This window comes from Camelus dromedarius, chromosome 10 (genome assembly GCF_036321535.1).
Source record: "Camelus dromedarius isolate mCamDro1 chromosome 10, mCamDro1.pat, whole genome shotgun sequence".
Taxonomy (NCBI): domain Eukaryota; kingdom Metazoa; phylum Chordata; class Mammalia; order Artiodactyla; family Camelidae; genus Camelus; species Camelus dromedarius.
This window is the reverse complement of record NC_087445.1, coordinates 3373807-3395241: the sequence shown is the minus strand read 5'-3', so window position 1 is coordinate 3395241 and position 21435 is coordinate 3373807. Positions and strand designations below refer to the sequence as shown.

Below are 21435 nucleotides of genomic sequence, written 5' to 3'. Positions count from 1 at the left end.
GCAGAGCTAGTAGGGCGGTTAAAAGACAAAAGTAGTAAAATCATCTGTATCCACAATAAGCTTTTAAGAGATTAGATATAGAATATGAAATCAAAACAATTAGATACAGAATATGAAATCAAAAACAGTAATTGTGAGGGGAATAGAGTACAAATGCAAGGTTTGTTAAAATGCATTTAAAATTATGAAATCAGCAACTGAAAACAGTCATAGATAGAAAGATAGATTGCTATATAAAAGCCTCATGGAAACCACAAACCAAAAGTCTATAATAGATATACATACAAAAAGGAAAAAGGAATCCAAACATAAGACAAAAGATAGTCATTAAATCACAAGAGACGAGAGCAAAAGAGGAAGAAAGGGAGGTGGGGGAAAGACACACAAAAACAACCCCCAACAGTTAACGACATGGCAGTAAGAACACACGCATGTCTATACACTGACAATGAAGTATCAGGAAGAGAAACTAAGGAAACAATCCCATTTATCATCTCGTTAAAGAGAGTAAAATACATAGGAGTAAACCTGCCTAAAGATGTAAATGACCTGTATTTGAAAAACTGTAAGACGTTGATGAAGGAAATTAAAGATGGCACAAACAGATGGAAAGATACACTCTGTTCTTGGATTGGAAGAAATAATATTGTTAAAATGACCATACTACCCAAGGCAATCTACAGGTTCAATGCAATCCCTATCAAGATACCAATAAATTTTTCACAGAACTGGAACAAAAAATGTTAATGTTTGTATGGAAACACAAAAGACCCAGAAGAGCCAAAATAATCTTGAGAAAGAAGAACACAGCTGGAGGATCATGCTCCCTAACTTCAGACTATACTACAAAGCTACAGTAATCAAAACAGTATGGTAATAACACAAAAATAGACCAGATCAGTGGAGAATAGAAGGCTCAGAAGTAAACCCACACATCTATGGTCAATTAATCTATGACAAAAAAGGCAAAAGTATACAATGGGGAAACAAGTGGTGCTGGGAAAACTGGACAGCTACATGTAAAGGAAGGAAATTAGAACATTCTGTAACACCATACAGAAAAATAAGCTCAAAATGGATTAAAGACCTAAATGCAAGACTGGAAACCATAAAGCTCCTAGAGTAAAACACAGGCAGAACACTCTTTGACATAAATTGTAGCAATATTTTTTTTGGATCTGTCTCTAACATAGAGGACATAAAAGCAAAAATAAACAAATGGGACCTTAAAAAGATTTTGCACAGCAAAGAAAATCATTGACAAAGTGAAAAGACAGCCTACAATGGAAGAACATATTTGCAAGTGATATGACTGATAAGGGGTTAATATTCAACATATATAAATAGCTCATACAACTCAACATAAAAAAAAAACCTGATTTTAATATAAGAGCAAAAGACCTTAATAGACATTTAAAGGCACATAAAAAGATGTTCAACATAACTAATCATTAGGGAAATGCAAATCAAAGCCACAATGAAATACCATCTCACACCTATCAGAATGGCTATCACCAAAAAGAACACAAATAAAAAATATTAGTGACTATGAGAAGAAAAGAGAACCTTTGTACACTGTTGGTGGGAATGTGGAAAACAGTATGGAAATTTCTTAATTAAAAATAGAATTACCATATAACCCAGCAATTCCACTTGGATATATATCTATATATCTATATATCTATATCTATATCTATATATCTATATCTATATCTATACAAAAAAATGAAAACGCTAATTTGAAAATATACATGAACCCCAGTATTCATAGCAGCATTACTTAACAGTTGCTAAAATACAGAAGTAACCTGTGTCCATCAATAGATGAGTGGATAAAGAAGATGTGGTATATATACATACAATGCAATACTACTCAGCCATAAAAAAGGGTGAAAATTTGCCATTTGCAGCAATATGGATGGACTTGGAGGGTATTAAGTGAAATAAGTCAGAGAAAGACAAATACTGAATGATACCATATATATGGAATATAAAAAATATTAAAAATGAGTGAATATAAGAAGAAAGAAGCAGACTCAGATATAGAGAACAAACTAGTGGTTACCAGTGGGGAGGGGAAATGTAGGGGTAGGTAATTAAGAGGTACAAACTATTCTGTATAAAATAAGCTACAATGATACATTTTACAATACAGGGAATATTGCCATTATTATATAATAACTCTAAATGGAGTATAACCTTTAAAAATTGTTAATCACTATATTGTACACCTCTTACTTAAATAATATTGTGTATCAGTTATACTTCAATTTTAAAAAAGAGAACCTACTGAAGGGGGCCAAAGAATTTTCATTTAGGTTTACAAATAAAGTCTCATTAACTGGCTTGGATGGCCAGGGCTCTAAGGCAGCTTCATTGCTTGCCACCAGGAACAAAAATGGAGAAAACTGGTTTATGGAATATATTTCATCCTTATATTACCTTTCATGAGTAGATAAAGGCATCTATTAGGGTTAGACAATAATTAGTTATATCTATATTGTTACAAATGTAAACTATTCTTTTTCAAATGTAATAGTTGAGACAGCCACAAAGTTTACCCTTGTTCCAGTTGATTCTGATTCTTCTCTTGACTCTGTGTGTGTGTCCAGTTTTTGTAAATTACACAAGTTTTTTTTTTTTTTTAAGTGCCCAATCAACACAGTACTGCATGATAGCTTTCCCAAACACCAGCAGGGTGAAGTTTTAGCATTCATTGTTTCTCCTTACATATAGCCAATAGCTTTATTGAAGGTTATTATTCATTACATGACAAGTTCAACTGCTCTCATACAGAAAAAGAGAATACCCTGGCTTACTCCCTTTGTCCATTGACTTCTTTTTTTTTCTTAATAAGTAGGCTGAGTATTTTTCTTGTTTCTTTTTATTAATAGCTCTGGAGGTCTTAATCAGCCTTAAAAATTCTGCCTGAAAGATGCTTGCAAGAATCTTTTTTTACCTAATTATTTACCCAAGACCTACATTCCAGTCTTCTACTAGAGAAGTTGAACTACATTTTATTGTTTAAATACAAGTATTGTGGGGTTTTTTTTTTTTCCTATTAACTTTTATAAGGCCAAAGGGAGTGCCAGCTTCTCTGTAAAGTCATCTCAGACTCTTCTTTGCATCCCCACTACCTCTCAATTCCTATTATTCTTAAAGACATAGTGTATATTACCACATACAGTTTGGTGGGGCTAGGGGAGGGAGAGCAGAGGGCAGAGAAGGATTTTGGGAAGCAGTTGCACTTGAACTGAGTGTGGAAGAACAGAATTTGGCAGGTGGTTGGGGAAGGTGCGAGCCAGGAGCAGTCCAGATTTGGAACACCGTTTAGTCCAAAAAGCCTGGAGGTGCAGAGTCAGGTCATCTTTAGGGAGCAGTGTGTTCAGCAAGCCCTTTGTCTAGGGGACAAGGATTCATTCAAAGGGCATGTGGCCTCCATGACTGGGAAAATAGCATGAAACCAAATTGTACAGTGCCGCAGGGAAGCCAGCATTTTTTTTTCCCGAGGTTAGGTTAGATTTTTATGGGGAAGTAGTCTGTGGAGGTATAGGAAATGAAAACTCAATAGATTTGGTTGCTAGAATGAGAACCTAGAAGAAAAGGAAATAAGAGTCTAGTGGATTGGCAGGTAAAGTCAGAAGAAAAATGAGGAGGAGTTAAACAGAAAGAGAGAGGGCTCCATTTTACTTGAAATTAAGTAATGTTGTACTTGATAAAAATACCTCTTGATATTTAGAAATACAAAAATGATTTAAAATATATCTGCTTAGCCAGAGTGTTTATTTCTTTTCCCCTGCCATTTTTGTTTTCATTTTTGGTTAAAAAAAAAAAAACAAAACAGCATATGCTGGAAGAAATTAGGTACACGACAGGGACTGAGAAAATTTCAAGAAATTTTTCTTCTAGCTAGATTGCTGTTATAAAATAAGACTACATTTTGATTCAGAACTTTTATGAAGTACTTGGACATTTTATTACAACATCTGTTTCTACGTTTTAATTTCTCTCCTTCCTTTTATAGGTATTTGCATACTTCTTTTTTTTTCAAATGAGAAGACCTTTTTGTTTGCCACAAGAAGGCCATTATCCAGAATGTTAATGGGTTTTCAGCTATTAAGATGTAATGATATACCTTGAGTATTTAACTATAAATTTGAAAAATCTCCATGAACAATCTCAAAGGAATACTTAGAATGCACTCCTGGTAAATTGGCTCATTTTCCTGTAATTTACTGGAAGTGCTGATATGAGAGCAGTCCTAATGTGAAAAGTACATTAATCCCTGGAGTTACATTGTATGTATTAAATTATTACTCTCAAAGAATAAAACGTATGAGGCCATTTAGCCTTCATTCACATTTGTTACTTAGAATCACAGTAGAGAAGCAATCACTTATCTTTTGATGCACAAAATTAGAAACGATACATTTAATATCTTTTAAAACAAGAGGCATAGTGATGCTCAGTTACACTTTTGCCTAACAATTGCTTTTTTCCAAAACAAAGACTGTTCTAGTTGGGAGCATGATTCTTCTGGTTTTGTGGGGGTCCCTTTTATGCCATTGATAACTGAAATATTTTTAGAAACCCGTAATGCAGCTTTCTTTGATGTCAGTCAAAAAGCTTAGTCGGCCTTCTAGCCATGAGCTTCTGCTACGTTGGGAGATTACTGAAGGAGGTAGCCAACTCGCAGGCGCAGTGGTTACAGGAGCATGGGGGTCTAATTTGGAATTCTGTCTAATTGTGTTTTTCTTCTTTACCAGGGCACTGAAAGTTGTGGAACCATAATTTGTGACATGATGTGCTTTTTGGTAAGCAGACATTTATGATTCCAGAAGATTGGGACTAACAGGAGGAAGCCCCTTCTGAGATTTTTAACAAAGTTCTCAAACAGCAACCTACACCATGGACATGAAGCTGGACCCTTCCCGAGATGACCTGCCTCTCCTGGCCAACACCAGCCACATACTTGTGAAGCACTATGTACTGGATTTGGATGTGGATTTCGAAAGTCAGGTCATTGAGGGCACCATTGTGCTTTTCTTTGAGCCTGGAAACAGATTCGAGAAAGAAGGTGGTTCCACTGAGGAAACGTGCCAATCAGAGGCTAACGAAGCCTGCAAATTTAGGATGCCTGAACCCTGCCATATTCCTGTGACAGATACAAGGACCTTCTCATCTAAAGTGGGATGTCATGATTTTGTAATCTGTGGTAAAGGTGAAAAAGATACTTCTGGTAAAGATGGTAACCATGACAACCGGGAGCAGGCTTCTGGGATTTCTAGCTCAGAGTACTGCTGTGACACGGGGAATGCTGGGAGTGAGGATTTTTTGCTAGTGTTGGACTGCTGTGATTTATCTGTGGTAAAGGTTGAGGAGGTGGATGTTGCTGCTGTGCCAGGTATTGAAAAATTTACAAGGCCTCCCAAGCTCAGGAATCAGATTGTACGTGAACTTGTGGCTCTGCCTGCAGATCGTTGGAGGGAGCAGTTAGACTGCTACGCTCGCTGCAGCCAGGCTCCTGGCTGTGGGGAGCTCCTGTTTGACACTGACACTTGGAGCTTACAGATCAGGAAGACAGGGGCTCAGACAGCTACTGACTTTCCTCACGCCATAAGGATACGGTACAGGACCAAACCCCAGGGGCGATCAGTTACGTGGACCTCAGACCAGAGTGGCAGGTAGGTTATCTGGGCACTCCGCAGCCCCCTGCCCGTTCATCTCACACACTGGGAGGTGAACCTCTGCAAGGATGCGCCGCTTTACTCTGTGGCATTATCCATCTGGCCTTAAATCCTTTGACCCACAGTGAAGCAGGTAAATTCCCAGGCGTGCTGAACTCTGTTAATAGGATTACTTCCCTTAAGTCAGGATGAAAAGATTACTTTATTAAGTCCCCATATTTCTGAGTTAGGAGACTGAAAGTCAGGCTTAATGATTAAGTCCTGAGCGTAGCTCTCCATTGCAGTCTCTGCTGGCGACTTCCAGTGCTGTAGATGCAAGTGATATGTGTCTTTGAGCAAATACCTTCTCCAGGTTCCTTCACATCCCTAGAGGGAGTAGATAGCCGCCAAGTTGGGCTGGTCTGCAGCCTGGCAAAGTGCTTCCAAATAAAGCCAGCTCTGCTTTGTGGCTCTTACTGTCCCTGTCTCCCTGGACTCTTTGTCAGATGTCATATAATGTGAACCCCCAAAGCGAGGGAAAGATCTGTTTCTGAGGAGTGCAGCAGTCAGTCCTGCTGAGTCCACACTTGCTTCTTTGGCCATGATTCCGGATATTTGACACCAGGGAGACTCCTGGTTTTTTGTGGGGGGGGGGGGGGGATGGATGAGGCATTGATTTCAGGGGCTGTGTTTAGGCAGCCATTTGATCTTTCCTTTTGCCCTTCCCCCAGCAGTTCAGGGTTTTTAGGATTTGAGAATTTTCGAATACAAACTTTATTGATTCCTCTTTATTTTACTATTTCTTTGTGCTAATGTACTGCAAATCAATATGATAATTACTGTAGAGCTTGGCTGAAGGAACGTTCATCTCTGTGAGCTTGTTTTGAACACCTTCTTTTATAGCATTGGATTCCCTTAATGGAGGCGGTGGTCTCAGTAAATTACTTACATCTCTCCTCCAACCTACCCTCCAAAAAACCTTTTAGATTTTTTTTTTTTTAACATTACTTCAACTTTGAGTCCTCATTAGCCTGTTCCTTGCCTCTCGTCTTACCTCCTGCTCTGGTCTCCCTCCCCATTCGGAATGAGTTCACTTCCTGTCTTATTTCTGCTAGTCTGAGGCAGCCTTTGAGAAATTGGAGGGTTGGTGCAAATTTACATCAGTACAAAAGCATAGTGATTTATTTATAGAATGACTTATTGGATATTCTTGGGAGACTATGAGGGAAAGAAACAGGTGTTCTTATTGTATTTTGAGATTTTTTTTGTGGAAATTATTAAAGATGGGCTTTTCAATAAGATTTAACCATATACTGTCTCTGAGAACTTAACTAGGAAATTGTAGTTTTTATACTCCCAGATATTTCATTTTTGAATTAGAATAATGGGGAAGAAGAAACTATTGACAGTATTTAGAAGAAATACTCATTAATGGCCTCAAACATGGCTTTCTGCTAAGTGCTCACTGCGGAGAAAGACTGGACTTGTGAATTACATTGCATGTAAAGTATCGAGTAGAAATGAATTATGGATAAATCTGGTTTCCTTAAACTCAAAAGGCCCTTGGGCACATTTTGCTGCTGCAAAGGTTGACTTGAATTTACCTTTGATATCTTCTTTTCTGATAATTTAGTAAAGTGCATGATCACAGCAGGATCTTAAACTGTATCCTTGGAGGTTTGTGATTGTGTGTTAGTAAATCAACGGCATTGCTGCAGTCTTACAAGGATAATAAATGTTTTTTAAAAATCCTCGAAAGATGTTTTTTCTCCCTTTTTTTCTTTTTTCGGGGGAACTTTATTATAGTCAAGATAATCTTCCATGAATGGCTACCAGATCTCTGTAAATTCTTCCACGTGCTTAAGAATAACTCTGGGTATATACTGGTAACTGGTAACTGTAAGGACTTTAAAATGCCCAAGGGTCCCTGATTGCTAGACATAGATAATTCCTTAGTGATATGAATAAATAGTGATCATCAGGGTTATAATGCTTTATGAATATAATTGTGTGAAAATATAAAATTTCACAATTGTGTGAAAAAATGTAACTGGGTAGAGCTTATTTCTTCTAAGGCATAGAGTCTACATTTATTAAAACTGAAATAGTTGTTACATTTTTACCCTTGAATGGCAGAATACCTACTATAAATTCTTGGTCTGAATGAGAAACATTTATTCTCATTTTACAAGTAGGAAAATTGAATAAAGTTACTGAAAGCGCCTAGAAAAATCCATGTCTTAATTGTGAAAGGGAGCTATGTTTCTTACTTTTGATTTTTACCATGTCCCTTACTGTATGCAAATATTTTAATATATTTTAAAAGAAAATGAATTATATTAGCTTTCAATAAATTTCTATTTTTAAGCAGATCCTAGACAAATCAAAGAAAAAAATCTAAACTGGTACCTTTCTTTTCAAGTTCCGTCAGTGGCTTCCCCCCTTCCCACTTTCAACCTGCCCCTTATTGAGAGTAAAACTTAAGTTATTTTGTTTGATAATAGAGAAATAACCACTTAAGAGGTCAGAGGATCCCAGAATGGAATACAAAATGTGACAAAACAATCCAGCTACATTAAAAATGTATGAAAACCTCATAGAAGGGAGTAGGGGTGGAAAGGTGCTAACTAAGTAACTTTGGAAATGAGTTGAATCTGTAAGACTAGAGGCAAAAGAAACTGTACATGAGTACTGTACTGTAGTTGATAAAGTTGTTTCCCATAGGGGTGTGGGTTGACAATTCTGGTACCACTATACATGTATGCTGGAATGAAGCAATTTAGTACATGGACGGCAGGTGATGGGAGCCAGCTTTCTCACTGTTGAAGTGGTAGATTACAGATAAGCAAGGGGAAGAGCCTAGAATGATCCATGTGGAAATGGATTAGGACTGGAGACATCACTGTGAATTCATGTTTAGCATAATATGGATACAGATGGTTGCATATAGAAAGAATTATAGATCTGGGTGCTTGCAAGGGTTAGCATACGTATATGTGTGTTTCCTTGTTTGTCAGCTGAGTGAGTTTGGAAGCAGTGAGTACACCCTAGTGTGCAAGATGATCCTGGAGCATTTCTAGTGCCAGAAAATAAGGAAATGCTCAAACAACAGCAACAAGAACTGGCAGTTGCTGGTGTGTGTCAAAGGTCAAGGAGCTGTCTGAAAGAACACCTAGTGGCCAAGGCTGAGCAACAAAATAAAGAAAACAGGTTTGGATGATAACCCAAGTATAAAATAAATATCCATGAGTCCACTAATGCAAAAAAAATTGACTTAAATAAACAAATGGGGGAGAATGGCCAAAGCCATGGTGCAGAAGTTGTCCAAGTTGTATAGATACTCCACCCTCAAGGAGGTAGAGCAAAACTCCTCGCTCCTTAAGTGTGAACTACACACATGACTTCCTTCGCCAAAGAGGACAGAATGGAAAAGGGGAAAAAGAGTAAATTTTCATTGGAGTAACCTGACAAACATGACCACAGCAAGGAGATGAAAGTTAACATTAACAGCGGATGAGTCACATTGGTTGTATGTAGCCTTAGTAATATGTGATGAAAATGGGATCTTTGAGATCTTCCTCCCCAAAACCCATAACCCCAATCTAGCCAAGAGAAAAACATCAGATAAATCAGACTTTCAACAAAGTATCTCTCAAGGTCAACATAAATAATGTCTTAAGAAACTGTCTTAGTCAAGAGAAGCCTAAGGAGACATGATGATTAAAATTGAAGTAATATCCTGGGATAGAAAAGGAACATTAGAGGAAAACCAAGGAAATCTGAGTAAAATCTGGACGTTAGTTAATAATAATGTATCATCTGTGACAAATATGACTTACTAATGTAAGTTGTTAATAATAGGGGAAACTGGGTACGGGATATATGGTAACTCTCTGTGTATAATCTTTGTACTTTTAAAAATAAATCTAAGACTGATAAAAAAATTCATTAAAAAAGTAAACATCAGATTTGAACAGAAACCATCTTTCCATTCTGAAATCTCCCTTTTGTAAGGGCTGTCATCCCACTTTTACCAAGTAGCAGTATTCTCTGGGCGAGAACTGAAGATATATTTGCAGCTATAAAAGAATATTTCTTTCAATCATTGTCAATAGTTTCTCCTTCCTCATTATTATTCCAGTTCTAAAATGAAATATCTGGAAATACAAAAACTACATTTTTCCACTTTGGTTTAGCCATCGTGGGGCTGTGGCAACTCTTGAAACTAAATGCTCTTTCTTGCCTCCATCATTCAGATACTGGATTTCAGGTGACATTTTAAAATGATGACACACACACATGGATAACAATATGATACATACTTCTTGGGAAAAGCTGTTTACTTTTGGGTGGTGTGTGAGTGTGTGTGACCTTTAAAAATATTTTGATGAGAACTGGGACAGTCAAGAATGTGTAACAGGTTTCTTGCTAACCTAGACAGAAAGGGGACTTAATGTCTTTTTGATTCTAGAGCTTAACATACTTTAAGGAAAAAAAAGATGGAAATCCTTATTCAAAGTTTATATACTTTCTGCATTTTCCTGCATTTTTACATTCCACTGAATAAAATGTTATTTAAAACCAAAGCATTCTCTCTGGTAACCCATTCCCATTGCCATTTGGATCTTTTTTTTTTTTTTTTTCCTTTACTTTTTTCTGGAAGAGGGTGGTAATTAGGTTTGTTTGTTTGTTTAATGGAGGTACTGGGGATTGAACCCAGGACCTCATGCATGCTAGGCATTTACTCTACCACTGAGCTATACCCTCCCCAGTCCTGGATCTTTATAATAGTTTTAGAACCAACCAAGTGGACTAGGAGATCTTGCTTAAGCTGGTGACATCACTGAACATGAGTTGAATGGAGGGGAAATTCAGTTAAATATAGGAAACTTATTTTAAAAACTGCAATTATTTGGATCGTTGTTAAAGATAAGGAAACTGACTAAGAAAATACATTATAATTTAAGGTAATTTTAAAATTTAAAATTTCTTAAGTCACTCTGATGTTTCTTTGTTTTAGACAAAGCCAGAATGAAGTTGGCAAAATACTAAGGGAACGATTTTTTAAAATTATATTTATTGTTCAGCTGTTGGACAAAGGAAGGTAGACTTTCGGAGTATTTTCAGTTTGACATCAAAACCAGATGTTAAAACATGTTCTCCTCGCCCACCCCTGCCAGTAAAATAGTGTCATTGTTTTATATCTTACTATAAAGTTTTAAAATTAAGAGAATGGGCAGAAGAGCTTTCAGAAGAGATTTCAGGTCTAAAAGGAACATTTCTATAATAAATTCAGTCTCCCCCTCCCCCACCCTACTTGCTTTCAAAAACCAATATAATATTCATGACAACTGAAAAAGAAATACACGTTAATTCTGTAATATCGTTGTGGAGCTGCAAAGGAGGATTTCATAATCCCGAACTTGAACATGTGTGTTCTTTTTTCGCTTCTTTCTCCCCTTGCCGCACATACTAGATTGTCTCAGTCTCTCAGAATCCCCGTTGAGTCATAGGAGAAAAGACAATGATGGACTGTCGTAATTTAAACAAGTGGCCAAAATGACCAATCAAACAACAACAAAAGCCCATGAATAACCAGACATCAACAGAAAATAACAAATCAAAATGACCTATAACCAGCATGATGTGTTGAAAAGAATCTAGGAGGTTGAGCCAAGAGACTAGGGTCCTCATCAGAGCTGTGCTGCCAACGAGCTGTGTGACTTCAAATAAGTCATTTTACATCTCTGGAGCTTAATTTCCTCATGTGTGAAATGAAAATGTTCCATGAGAGGCTCTCCAAATGTTTTCCACACATAAAATCCTATACTCACAGGAGACTTCCAGGTTAGAAATACTGTCTTTGCCTTTACAGAGAGCTTACTGGTTTTGTACCCAAAGCACCTCTGTTGAAAAAGAGGTGAGTTTCTGGCTCAAAGCCACTTTCAGTCCAGTCCGTTTTGATTGTACACAAAATCTACCCAAGTCAGAGCATCATTCTCCTTAGACTTGCCATACGTGTTCATTATGATTGAGGAGTCCTGGTTTTGGTAATTGTGCCATGAAGAAGAATGATAATAAAGGGGTGTGTGTGTGTGTGTGTGTGTGTGTGTGTGTGTGTGTGTGTGTGTGTGTGTGTGTGTGTATGGGGGGGAGAGAGAGTCGTGGTTGACACTTCCTGTTTTAGTAGTCTGGCCCTTGGTGTTTGTGGCATAAGTTAGCGAGAGGGTTGCTTACCTACAATGGAGACTGTAACTTAGGTTTAATGAGAACATGGAGTCATAAAAAAACCTGGGTGAAGGAAGGAGGAGAGATGGGAAGGAATTAGAGGAGGTCTGAAGACTTTGGAACTCTGGGAAGCTTATAAAATAAGCTGACTGACCTACGGAACTGTGACATCTGTGGCCCCTTGGCCTCCAGTGACCAGATCAGTGCCTCGATGTGGCGAACACCCCGCCAGACCACATTCACAGCAGCTGCGGGCCCGTCCCCTCTTCCCTGCCTCTGTTGAAGCAGCCCTCTCTCCGGTTGTTGGACTGTGATAAGCATGTCTCTGAGAATGGGTGATTTTTATGGAAAGTAGTAAAACTTGAAACCTTTTTTTAAACTAAAAATAAGCCCCTTTCACTCCGACTGCAAAAAGACAAAGGCATATAGTAGTCAGCTAAAAAGAAAGAAAAATACATGGTTTGAATCAGCTCCCTACAAATTTTCCTTTATAGTTGGCTCCTGCTTAAGAAGCCGAGTGAGCACGGTGGCTCAGCTGACGTCTTGGTCTGTTCAGGCCGCTATACGAAAATACCACAGACTGAATGGCTTATAAACAACAGAAATTTATTTCTCACAGTTCCGGAGGCTAGAAGTCTGAGGTCGCAGTGCCAGCATGGTCGGGTTCTGGCAGAGGCCCTCCTGTGTTGCAGACTGCCGGCTTCTGGCTGTGTTCACACATGGTGGAAGGGCTCGGAAGCTGTCGGCCTCGTTTACAGGGGCATTAATCTTATTCGTGAAGGCTCTGCCCTCATGACCTAAGTACCTCCCAAAGACTCCACCTCCTAATACTGTTACCGAGTCCAAACTCGTTCTGCTCGCCGCACGACAGGCCAATAAATCGGGAGACGAGGTGTTGAGCAAGGAATAGCAACTTTATTCGGAGAGCTGGCAGACCGAGAGGATGGCAGACTAAATGTCTCGGAGAACCATCCTCCTCAAGTTAGAATTCAGGCTCCTTTTATATTAAAAGGGGGAGGGGTGTGGTTGGTTGTTGCCAACTTCTTGGTGTAGGAATTCTTTGTTCTTGTAGCTGTCAGGTCATAGTGCCCCCGTAAAACCTCCAACAAAACAAATGTCACCGTCCATTCTGCAACTTGTCATCTCCATACCAGTGCAAAAGTGCCAAGATCCCTGAAGTTCAGAGCCCCAAGAACAGGCTCTCCTGTATATCTCAGGCTAAAGGCAACACTCTTTTACAAAAGGTACAGAGCCACCAAGACTAAGCCTAGAAAACAGGGCACAGGGTTAAAGCCAAAGAAACAGATCTAATATGGAGTCACATTTGTTCTTTTCTGTTACAATACCATCACACGAGCATTAGGATTTCAACGTATGAATTTGGAGGGACACATTCAGACCCTAGCAGCATAGTGTATCTCATCCTTGGCTGACTACTCCATGAACACACAAACATGGAACAAGAAGCTAATGTAACTGTCGTTCTGACAGGTTCTTCCTCAATTTAGAAGTTCTTTAATGGCAGCAAGCCATGGGCCTGCCTCTCCCTTGCTGTCTTACCCTGTTTCCTTTCTGATTTTCAGTGGCCTCCTCCCATTCCCATTCCTGCGCAGTTAATCTGGGCTCACCAATGAGTCTCCCATGTGGGTGGGTGTCCCAGGGCGTGTGGGGCAAGCCCTGGTGTGAGAGCGTTTTCCTTTGTGTGTTGGAAGGAATTATTCAGTCTGGAAATAAGTTATAAACATCAGAGAATTGCAGGCTGGCGCCTAAGCATCTATCCCATCAGCATCTGAGCAACATGGCTGAGGTGCAAGGCTGTGCGTGTTGAATAAACACAGCTGCATTTGTTTCAGTGATTACACATCCAGATAACTGCAGAGCATGTTTATAAATGCACACAGATTTCCCTCCCCATCTTGGGACCAGGGGGAATGTGTGCATGTTAGGAGTCACCACTTAGTATGATTTTCAAGACTCCGTGAGCACCTCCTGTTCACCCATTCTCCGCTTTCTGTCAGCTGCCCCAGATTCCACCACCAGACCTTTATCCAGGTGTTAAAGCTTTCATCCCTGTTAAAAGGTAGTTACTTAACTTTAAATCGTGTTAGACACTTGCACCGTGACATGTTACACACATAAGGATCTCGGATTGTAAAAGCTCAAAAGGCCATTGGCCATAAAGTCCCTGGCACTTGGTTTGGGGAGGGTGGAATGAAGCTGCTGCTGAGAAAGAAGAAAAGGCCAAGAAAGGAGTAGGCTCGGAGCACAAAGAGAATCTGCGTTTTCAAGAAAATTTGCCTGGGATTGTTTTCCTATCTATGAAAACATTCCAGTAAGAAAGTGATTGCGTCTCATAGCAGACATGGGTGTATTTCTGGGTGTGCCTCTTATTATTTATTTATTTAATTTTTTATGTTTGAATAAAATAAATGTTTTTATTTTTGGACATTTCCTTGGAGTCCTTGTCCATAGGCAAATATTTTGTGAAGTGTGATTTTAATGGTAATAATTAGGTTTCACTTTGTAATCATACTGCTCATTTTGCCAGCATTTACTGAGTCTCTGTTACATACACAGCATCAACTAAGATGAAGAGAAATGCGTTACATCTCCGCGTAATTCCACTTAAGCAGGAAGAAAGATACAGAGGCAAACCACGTGTGTGTCTTTTGGCAACTCTTGTTGATGCATTTTTCACTTGATCGTTTCTCTGGTGCTAGATTCAAAGCTTAACCTCCTTGGAATATTTTATTTGCATAGAATCCCAGTTGACTTGGCTCTGTCAGACATTCTTTTTTTTTTTTTTAACACCTGTATTGTGGTGTGATTCCTGTACAGTAAACTACACATATTTCAGATGTACAATTTGATGAATTCCGGTTGATGTATACACCCATGAAACCACCACCACAGTCAAGACAGCTAGCATTTCCAACACTCCCCAAGAGGTGCGAATTTCAAATTCCCGACTTATCTCTTCCCACCCCCTTTTTAGGCAGATGGCTTATCTCTACTTTCAGAGTTACAGCTGGAGACCAAGCGGAAAGCTAGAAAGAAAATACATAGACTTTAGCAGAAAGGAGGCCCCAGCCGGGTAAAGAGAAGGGGAGAAAAAGAGACTCGTGGGGACAGTGGGGAGGGTGGAGGTGAGAGCTTTCTAGGGGCCTGACCAGGTAACTGATCCCCTTGGTGAGAGACTTCAGGTGCCGAGGCAGAAAGAGCCTTTGAGAGGATGATGGGGGATCAGGACCAAACTCTAGAACAAAACACCTAGAACTAGACTATTTAGAGTGGGAAACAATAGAGAATTGGGGAGGAAATGATGGTGATAACATGCTTTTTCCTCAGTGGAAGGTTTCCCTCCTCACCTCCCTATTTGTGTGTGGTACTCAGACTCAGATCTGCTTACAGCATCAATACTTACTACATAAAATCACTTTTAAATTTTCAAGCTAGGTCTGATTTCAGACACTCAGTCCCATTGTTGGACACCATACTGTCTGTGGTTAGGAAGTCAAGGTCTCTGTGTCCATACAAGTGTCCTCGGCCATATGGTAAGTAAAGCCCTTTATATACAAATCAAACAGGTAGCAACTCTCCTTCTCTTCAAGGTCCCTCACTGTGACCTTGCTAGCCATCCCAAATTTCTTCTCGTAGTTAATAGCTTCATGATCCATCTTATCACTTGAGCCAAAAACCTCAGAAAATTCTGTTATTTATCTATTGCTTCATAACAAATTACCCCCAAACTTAACAGCTTAAAACAACAAAACTTATCTCACACAGTTCCTGAGGGTCAGGAATCCAGGAGCAGCTTAACTGGGTTGTTCTTGCTCAGGATCTCTTACAACCTTGCAGGCAACTGTCTGCTGGGGCCACAGGCATCTCAAGGCTTGGCTGGAGCCAGACGATCTTCTTTCAAAGTCACATGCAAGGCTGTTGACAGGCCACAAGTCCTCACTGACCAGAGGCCTCCATTCCTACCACGTGGGCTCCTCCATAGGCTGCCTGAGTGTCCTCATGACAGGGCAGCCGGAGACCCCCACAGAGCAAGTGACAAGGCAGAGAGAGAGAGGAGAACCCCTAAAATGAAAGCCACAGATTTTTCAATAATCTCATCTCAGAAGTGACTTATCCTGTTGGTCACACAGACCAACCCCGATGCAGTGTGGGAGGGGACTACACAGGGGTGTCAATACCAGGGTCGGGGGTCTTTGGGGTCCATCTTGCAAGCTGGCTGACCCAGCGAGGTCTTCCTTTCCTTTTCCCTCTCCTTCAGCAGATCACTACATCCTTCTGATCCTTCCTCTGCAGTGTTTCTCACATATGACCTCACCTCAAATCTGATTTTTTCTCTTGGAAAGAGGTGTGGAGGCTGATGGAGGAAGCCTTGGGGACCACGTACCTAACGGCACAGGTGGAATGGATAATAATATGCCCACATGGCCTCAAACCCAACTTTACAGGGAGAAGGAGAGCAAACATCTTGGCAAGCCAGTCTTTTGGGGAGGATTTGTTCCCTTTGCAGGGAAGGATGCCCTGTAACACCAGTGTCATCCTAGGGAAATGAGGTGCTGCATGCAAAGGCAAGAGAGCACAGATACTTTCAGACGTGGCCTAAGCACCCTAAGACTTAAGACCATAATATGGGTCAGCTCCCCTTCAAAAGAGGCAGAGAAAGTCTTAGGAGATCTCTAGGCAGGGGCCTCCCATTTCCCTTTAAGCATCACAAATAGATTTAACTCCATAAGTCTCCTTAGATTTGAAGTGGGTTCCTAGAGCTGATGAACTGAGAAAAATTATGAGTTCATCCTGCTCCAGTGAGAAAGAAAGCCTTGGTTCTCCACGCCTGCCATTGTCAGAGGAAGAGGAGTTACACCTGTCATTTGACCAGTGGCAAAAAACTCTGTCTACACTGACGATACTTTTCTTCTGTGAACCCTTCCCTAAGATGGGCCTTTTGGGGGGGAAAAAAAAAGCAGGTGGGATTTTGAGAACTAGCTTGCCTTGACCTCACCTACCTGAGCTGCTGAAGCGTCACTCCCACCAGACACCCACCACCAGCAGCCCCCTGGGAGGAGGTGCTTGAGGGGACCTCCTCTGTAGGTTCTCAAACCTGAGGCTGGACAGTTAACTAAGGTTAAGTCGGTTAACCAAGGATCCGAGGGGAGCAGGGTGGGAGCACAACTCTCATTGAAATTGATGAGAGATTCTGGGCTATCTATCGAAAATTTATCTTTATTCTTGGATCTATGATTCTGGAACACAGAATTATATGTTTACGGACCAGAACAAAGAATAGAAGTCACCTATCCTCATTTTGCATGGGACTCAGAAAAGTCAAAGGAAAATTTTCCAAAGCCATTTAATAAGTTGATAACCCAGCCAGACTAGTCTTGAATTTCTAACCTTTTTTTCCCTGCCTCATGTCAAACCTCTGTGGTATCATAACCTAAACACTTCTAGGATATACAGACTGCAGCCGCCTGTTTGCTCTAAGGTCCATTTTCTGCTCTGATTGTGATCATCTCTGAATGACAAGGAAAACTCATCTCCCGGGCTCCCTTGTCTTCCGGCCTCTTGCCAGGTTTGGCCAGTGCGAGGCACTGGTAGAACATTTGAGAGCAGGAGTTGGTGAGAAACCAGGTGTTTCCTCTCCTCTCTCTGCTGCTTTTGGCATTTCCAGCAATGACTGAGTCTCCTCCAGTCCCAGCACCCATCGTGACTCTGGCTTCTGCCAAATGACCTCTGCTGCTGTAACCCTGTAACACCCAGTGACGCCAGCTCCTCCAAACCAAGTCACAGCTACTTCCCACTGCAGCTGATCTCTGCCTGCCTCACTGTCCCGTCTGGTTCCTCAGCTCTTCAATTACTTATGTAACCAATTCCCTGTATTAAATTACCGTGTTTATTAAGACCTAGACTGGTTTCTCTTTTCCTTCCTAGACCCTGCTGATGGAGTAGGACCATCATTCTGTGTCACTGCACATTGCAAGAACACAATAAATGCTCAGTCATAACAATGTTAACTAAAAAGGAAAACCAGTTTATGCAAGAGAGGTTGTGCTCTGCTCTATTATTTACGCTGTAAATCAAGCTGATTAAAACTATATCATATTTGTCATAACTCTTGAAAAGCAGAAAGTGGAGACATTTTCCTAAGACATCTTCCTGAGCATCAATCTGTGCCTTCTACTCTGTGGTGTCAAAAGAATAGCTTTCTTTGATCTCATAGGTTTTTTTTTCCATCTCTGTTGGTGACTTAATCCTGGAAGGGATTGTTCTTGGTATGGGTGGGTTTGTATTTTTTTTAACTATAGCAGAATGAGCCCTAACGTCATGCCATTGGCTTCCCACACTTGCTTTGGTAACAACTGTACACTTGGCCTCCCGTCAAGCCTGGTTGTTGTGACCTGCGGTCCTGTTTATATGCCAACCCCTGTTCTTGGCCTTCACACAAGGATCCCCACAAGGGTTCCATTTGAGATGGTGGTTTCCAAGATCGAGGGTATCTGCCTGCCAGCACTGGATCTGAGACCACCAGCTTGTTTTTCCAAGCATTAATGTCTCAGTGATCTCTAAACCTGTATTCTTCTTCAGAATATTTTCCAAAAGGTTTGTGAGAATGTCTCTAAGACTTTTTTTCTTCTGAAGTCCTAAGGGCCTAAGGGGAGGGGCAAGGGTAATATAAATGTTAACTTGGCAGACTAGTATTTAAAACTTTATTCAAAAAATTTTTCCCCCTTTTTAAAAAAAAGCAACTCTCTTTACATATTAGATTAATTTATTTGGGAGAAATTACCACTTGACCATTCACATAGCCAGCCCTTGGCAGTTTCAGTTCAAGATGCTTTGAAACCAGTCAACTACAAAGCCTCAGATGTTTGCTCTTTAAAAGCTCAACTTAACCTTCACTACCATGGTGGTGAGAAAAGTGACAACTCATTTTAAGATTCTTGTCCTTTGTTTTCTTTGTCTTCCTTCTGCAGGCCATGTGTTTATACTATGGGATCTCCCATAAACAACAGGGCCCTTTTTCCATGCCAGGAGCCACCCGTTGCCATGTCAACATGGCAGGCTACAGTTCGAGCAGCTGCATCTTTTGTTGTTTTAATGAGTGGAGAAAATTCTGCCAAGCCAACACAGCTTCGGGAAGGTACTGTCCATGTGTTCTGTGCTTCTTTATGTATTGCACACATGCTGGACCCAGGAACCCAATACCCAGGGTTTTCTCAACTTTAAAAGAGCTCCTTTATTAGTTGGGTTGGACTGAACATACTATAAAAACATCCTGCCAGAGAAAACAGCAGGGGGTGGGGAGGGGCACTTGGGAGCCAAGGCGTGGCGTGTGGGGCTCTTCATGCCAGTTATCAATTGCTGGATTATTTTGGCAGTTGCTTTCACCTGATGGTTTGTGGGCTCCAAGTGGGTGGTCTTGGTTGAAGACTTTCTAGGCAGGCAAGTGTGTCATGGAAACACCATTACAGCTGAGTTGTTTGTGGTTTGGTCATGGAGCCTGTACAGGGTTAGTCATTATGCTGAGCGACAGTGCCCCTGTGGTGGGCCCATTGGAGTTGCCCTGGTGTTGCATCTGCTCTGTATGCTATTTGGTCATGAAGTTCTGAACCAGCGGTGTGTGAGAACATGGAGGGCAAACGCTAACGCATCATCAAAGTTTTGTCTGCCAATTTCTTGCTTATTGCAGTAATTAACTCTTACAGTCAAGATCCTGAGCATGTTGATGCCAGGTAAAATTTTTATAATTGTAGTATTTCCTAATTTAAAATTTGGTGTCTCCTTCCACTACTTATTGTAGAAACATTGCAGAAAAGTAAATTATTAAATTTAATTAAAAATTAAATAATTGTCAAGAAAATGGTTGCTAACATCTTGTTGCATTTCCCTCCAGTATTTAAAATCTCTCTACATAGTACTGATTATCAGTTCCAAGTTGTCATCATAGCATGTAATAGTTTTGTACTCTGCTTTTTTTCACTTATAGTATATATCTTGCATGTTTTTCAGGTCATTAAGTATTTTTCAAAAATATGACTTTAATGTCTCCATGATTTTTACTGTATGAACATACCAGATTTTATTTATAATTTTCAGATTATTAGACATTTTTATTGTTTCCAGTGTTTTTTTTTTTCTTATTATAAATAAAGCTGCACTAAATTCCTGAGGAGCTGGTTTGTATAAAATTAGAATTATTGAGTCAAAAGTTTTGAATGTGTTGAAGGCTGTTGGTACACATCTCAGGTTGTTTTCCAGAAAGGCTGTACCAGTTTACACAGCCATTAGTAGTGATGAGATTCCCTTTTCCCTGAAGTTTCATCCATCTGATAGGCAAGAGAAGGCCTCTCTTTAATTTGGATTACTTTGATTATTCATGAGGTTTCATGTGTCCTTATATGTTTCTTAACTGTTTTCATTTCCTATATGTTCATTTCCTTTGACCATTTTTATATTGAAGCCTTAGAGAGGTTTCCAAAAGTTTGTTTTGTCTTCTAATTTGATTGGCTCTGTAAAAAAGAAAGATATTGGCGCTTCCAGATTGGTGAACACGTGGAGATGTGTGCCTGGTGAGGGCATGGAAGCTTGGTGCCCCTTCCCGCTTACCTTGCCCTGTGTATTTCTTTCATCTGGCTGTTCCTGAGATGACTGTGCACTTTTCATCAAACCCAGCAGAAAAGTATGCAGGTCTGTTCTTTTGGGTCTTCACTTCCTTATGGAGGCCTTCGTGTCACATAAGACTTACATTAAATAACTCTGTGAGCTATTCTCCTGTTTAAATGAAATAAAGAGATTAAACTCCTATTTATGAAAAGTATTTTTCTCAGTTTTTAGTATACCTTTTAATCTGATGTAACATTTCTGATCTATAGGAGATTTTAATTTTTATGTATTCAATTCTGTTAGATTTCTCCTGGAAAGTCTTTCTTTGCTCTAAGATTCACCTGTTTTGTTCTAATATTTTTATTTAATTAAAATTTTTTTTTGTAATTTAACTCAATCTGTTTGTAGTTTATTCTGGTCAGGGTTATGAAATGAGGACTAAACATTTTTGTTTTCAAGTAGGAAACCAATTATCCAAGATCGTTTCTGGTATTTTTTTCTGATTTGTGATGTCTCCTTCATCCTAAACTAGATGTACATGTACTAAAGTCTTCAGTGAGTGTTCACTTGATTTTCAAAGTCGAAACAAAATAAATAATACACTTTAAAATTTCGTTTTTAAAAATAAGTCACATTTACCTGGTTCATTTACAAATCAGCAAGGGACAAAACCATTTATAATGTCTCCTTTTTACTCCTAATTCGCAGCTACCCAATAACACTTCCCCAGTGCAACCAGGTCACTGGTTTTCATTGTATAGTATATTTTCCCCTCTTTTATTGCACAAATCATAGCATGCTATACACATTTTTGTACTGTGCTTCCCCCTTTAGCATAAATTTATCTTATAAGCTCATATCTAACCATAAAGAGCTTCTTCATTATCCTTATGACTACAGAGTATTCCAGAAATAGATGTTT

General features: G+C 39.7%; 1 protein-coding gene across 7 annotated transcripts in view; it reads left to right on the top strand.

Moving 5' to 3' along the window:
* The window catches only part of AOPEP (aminopeptidase O (putative)), a 324357-nt gene that overhangs the window by 26561 nt on the left and 276361 nt on the right, over positions 1–21435 (top strand). For all 7 annotated transcript variants that reach the window (XR_004135281.2, XR_010382565.1, XM_031447198.2 and 4 more), the window contains exons 2-3: positions 4767–5684; positions 18884–19050. Coding sequence is in view for 5 of the 7 variants with exons in the window: in XM_031447198.2 (XP_031303058.1) it covers positions 4909–5684; positions 18884–19050 (943 nt within the window). In the remaining 2 variants the exon portion in view is untranslated. The remainder of the gene's footprint in view (positions 1–4766; positions 5685–18883; positions 19051–21435) is intronic.